We start from the raw sequence: 1,636 nt of genomic DNA, 5'->3' as shown, positions 1-1,636 counted from the left end.
GCGCCGTGGCAGAACATATCGGCCCTGGTGGCTCCTCGTGAATTTCTGGGAGGCAACTGCCATCGCCAGAGGCAAAGCCAGACTCGCAAATGCCCGTCTACCCCGAGCCCACAGCCATCAAGAGCAACACCCCAGGACAAACGGCGGCGTCGCGAGCCCGGACCCAACGGCGGGGCCACGCCACCACAGGGACCCGCGGCCTCGCGCCCGCCCGGGGCCGCCTCTGGGCCCGAGTCCACGGGGAGCAAACCCGGGCCTCGTCATGCAGGTCACACACCGCTCTGCTCGCACCGTGCCGTGGTGCCACCGGGAAGCGGGGGCACGGCCCGGGCCGGCAGCTGCAGGTCCGCCCAGGCCCAGGGCCGCACCCAGGGGCCGGGAGGCCAGCGGGGGCAGAGGCGCCTCCTCCACACGCCACGCCCGCTGAGAGCAGAGGCCGAGGGCACTCTGCCACTGCAGAAGGGTCTCACCCCACCGCCCGCCCGTCCGCCTCAGGGCGTGGCCCCGCCAGAGCCGCCCCCGGCCCACGATGGCGCTGGGGTCTGTCCTGGGCGCTGAGGGCAGCACCCACCCAGGGTCTTCATGTCCCGCTTCTCATCTGTCCCTCTCCGCCAATGACCAGCTCCCCTCTGAGCCCCCCTGAAGAGGGAGCCCGGCCTCCAGAGTGGGGCGCCTCTCCGGACCCCCCGCGCGGCGCTGAGGCAGGAGCGGCACGACTTACCAGCCGAAGCAGAAGAGCGCGAGGTGCAGGCCCAGGAGCGTGGCGACGGCATGCCTCACGAAGGAGCTGGTTCTGCTGCAGCAGAGGTAAGTCCGGAACCACACGGCCGCCAGCAGGGCGAAGAGCTGGCACACGACAAAGTTGACCTGGGGAAGGCGAGTCTGTGTCAGCGACGCAGCCCCGACGGCCGCCTTAGGCCACATTTCATCCCAGGACAGACACTAAGGCCACAGAAAATTAGACTCGCAGCTTAAGAAACCAGAAGGCCTCTGGGGTGGCGGCGGCAAGGTGAGGGGACAGGGCGGGGGGACATGCGCCAGGGGGTCAGGGGGCCAGACGGGACGAGTCGCCTCCAGGAAACACGACCCCGGACCACCGGCCAGGCAGGCCACAGGCTCCTGCCACGGCGATGCCCGCGCAGCCCAGCTCGCCCCAGGCAGCCGCTGCCCGCAGGCGGGGCGGGATGAGGCTCGCCGGGGGCCGTCTCCTCGCCTCTGCGGAAGGACGGTCTCAGAGGTCAAGGACACGGCCGGACACTGCCACGAATCTGTGACAGAGAAACCCATGTGACCAGCAACTTGCGGGAAACAGCAAGGTCCTGTCCCGGGCGCCCCGAGGGTGACCGAGTCACGCCAGGGGACACGCAGCTGCCGCCGCCACCGCGGCCCAGAGCCAGCTCCGCGAGGGCAGGGTGCCGCGCGGAGGCGGACAGGCGGGCATTGTTGCGCCGTCAGAGGGACCACTGTTCTCCGCAGCAGGCAGGCTGAGCCGCGCAGGTCTCTGCACAAGGACCCGGGCGCTTCCTCGGACCGCACTTCGCACGGGCCACAGAGTGAATGCGTCAGGACACGAGTACCGTGCTGTGCGCTGTCACGGAGAGAGCGTCACGCGTTAGAGGCTGCCCGCGAGCATCGC

At 70.1% G+C, this 1,636-nt stretch overlaps 1 protein-coding gene across 1 annotated transcript in view; it reads right to left on the bottom strand.

Annotated features, from left to right (window-relative positions):
- The window catches only part of LOC105854680 (lysophospholipid acyltransferase 2-like), a gene marked incomplete at its 3' end in the record, with an annotated part of 1,544 nt that extends 597 nt beyond the window's left edge, over positions 1-947 (bottom strand). The window contains exon 1 of the mRNA XM_012734974.1: positions 722-947. Coding sequence (XP_012590428.1) covers positions 722-924 — 203 coding nt within the window. The remainder of the gene's footprint in view (positions 1-721) is intronic.
- Between the last annotated feature and the right edge of the window lie 689 nt (positions 948-1,636).

Source organism: Condylura cristata, unplaced genomic scaffold (genome assembly GCF_000260355.1).
Source record: "Condylura cristata isolate star-nosed mole 26May11 unplaced genomic scaffold, ConCri1.0 scaffold00262, whole genome shotgun sequence".
Lineage (NCBI taxonomy): Eukaryota > Metazoa > Chordata > Mammalia > Eulipotyphla > Talpidae > Condylura > Condylura cristata.
Note: the sequence above shows the minus strand (reverse complement) of the source record. Positions and strands in the feature narration are given on the sequence as shown.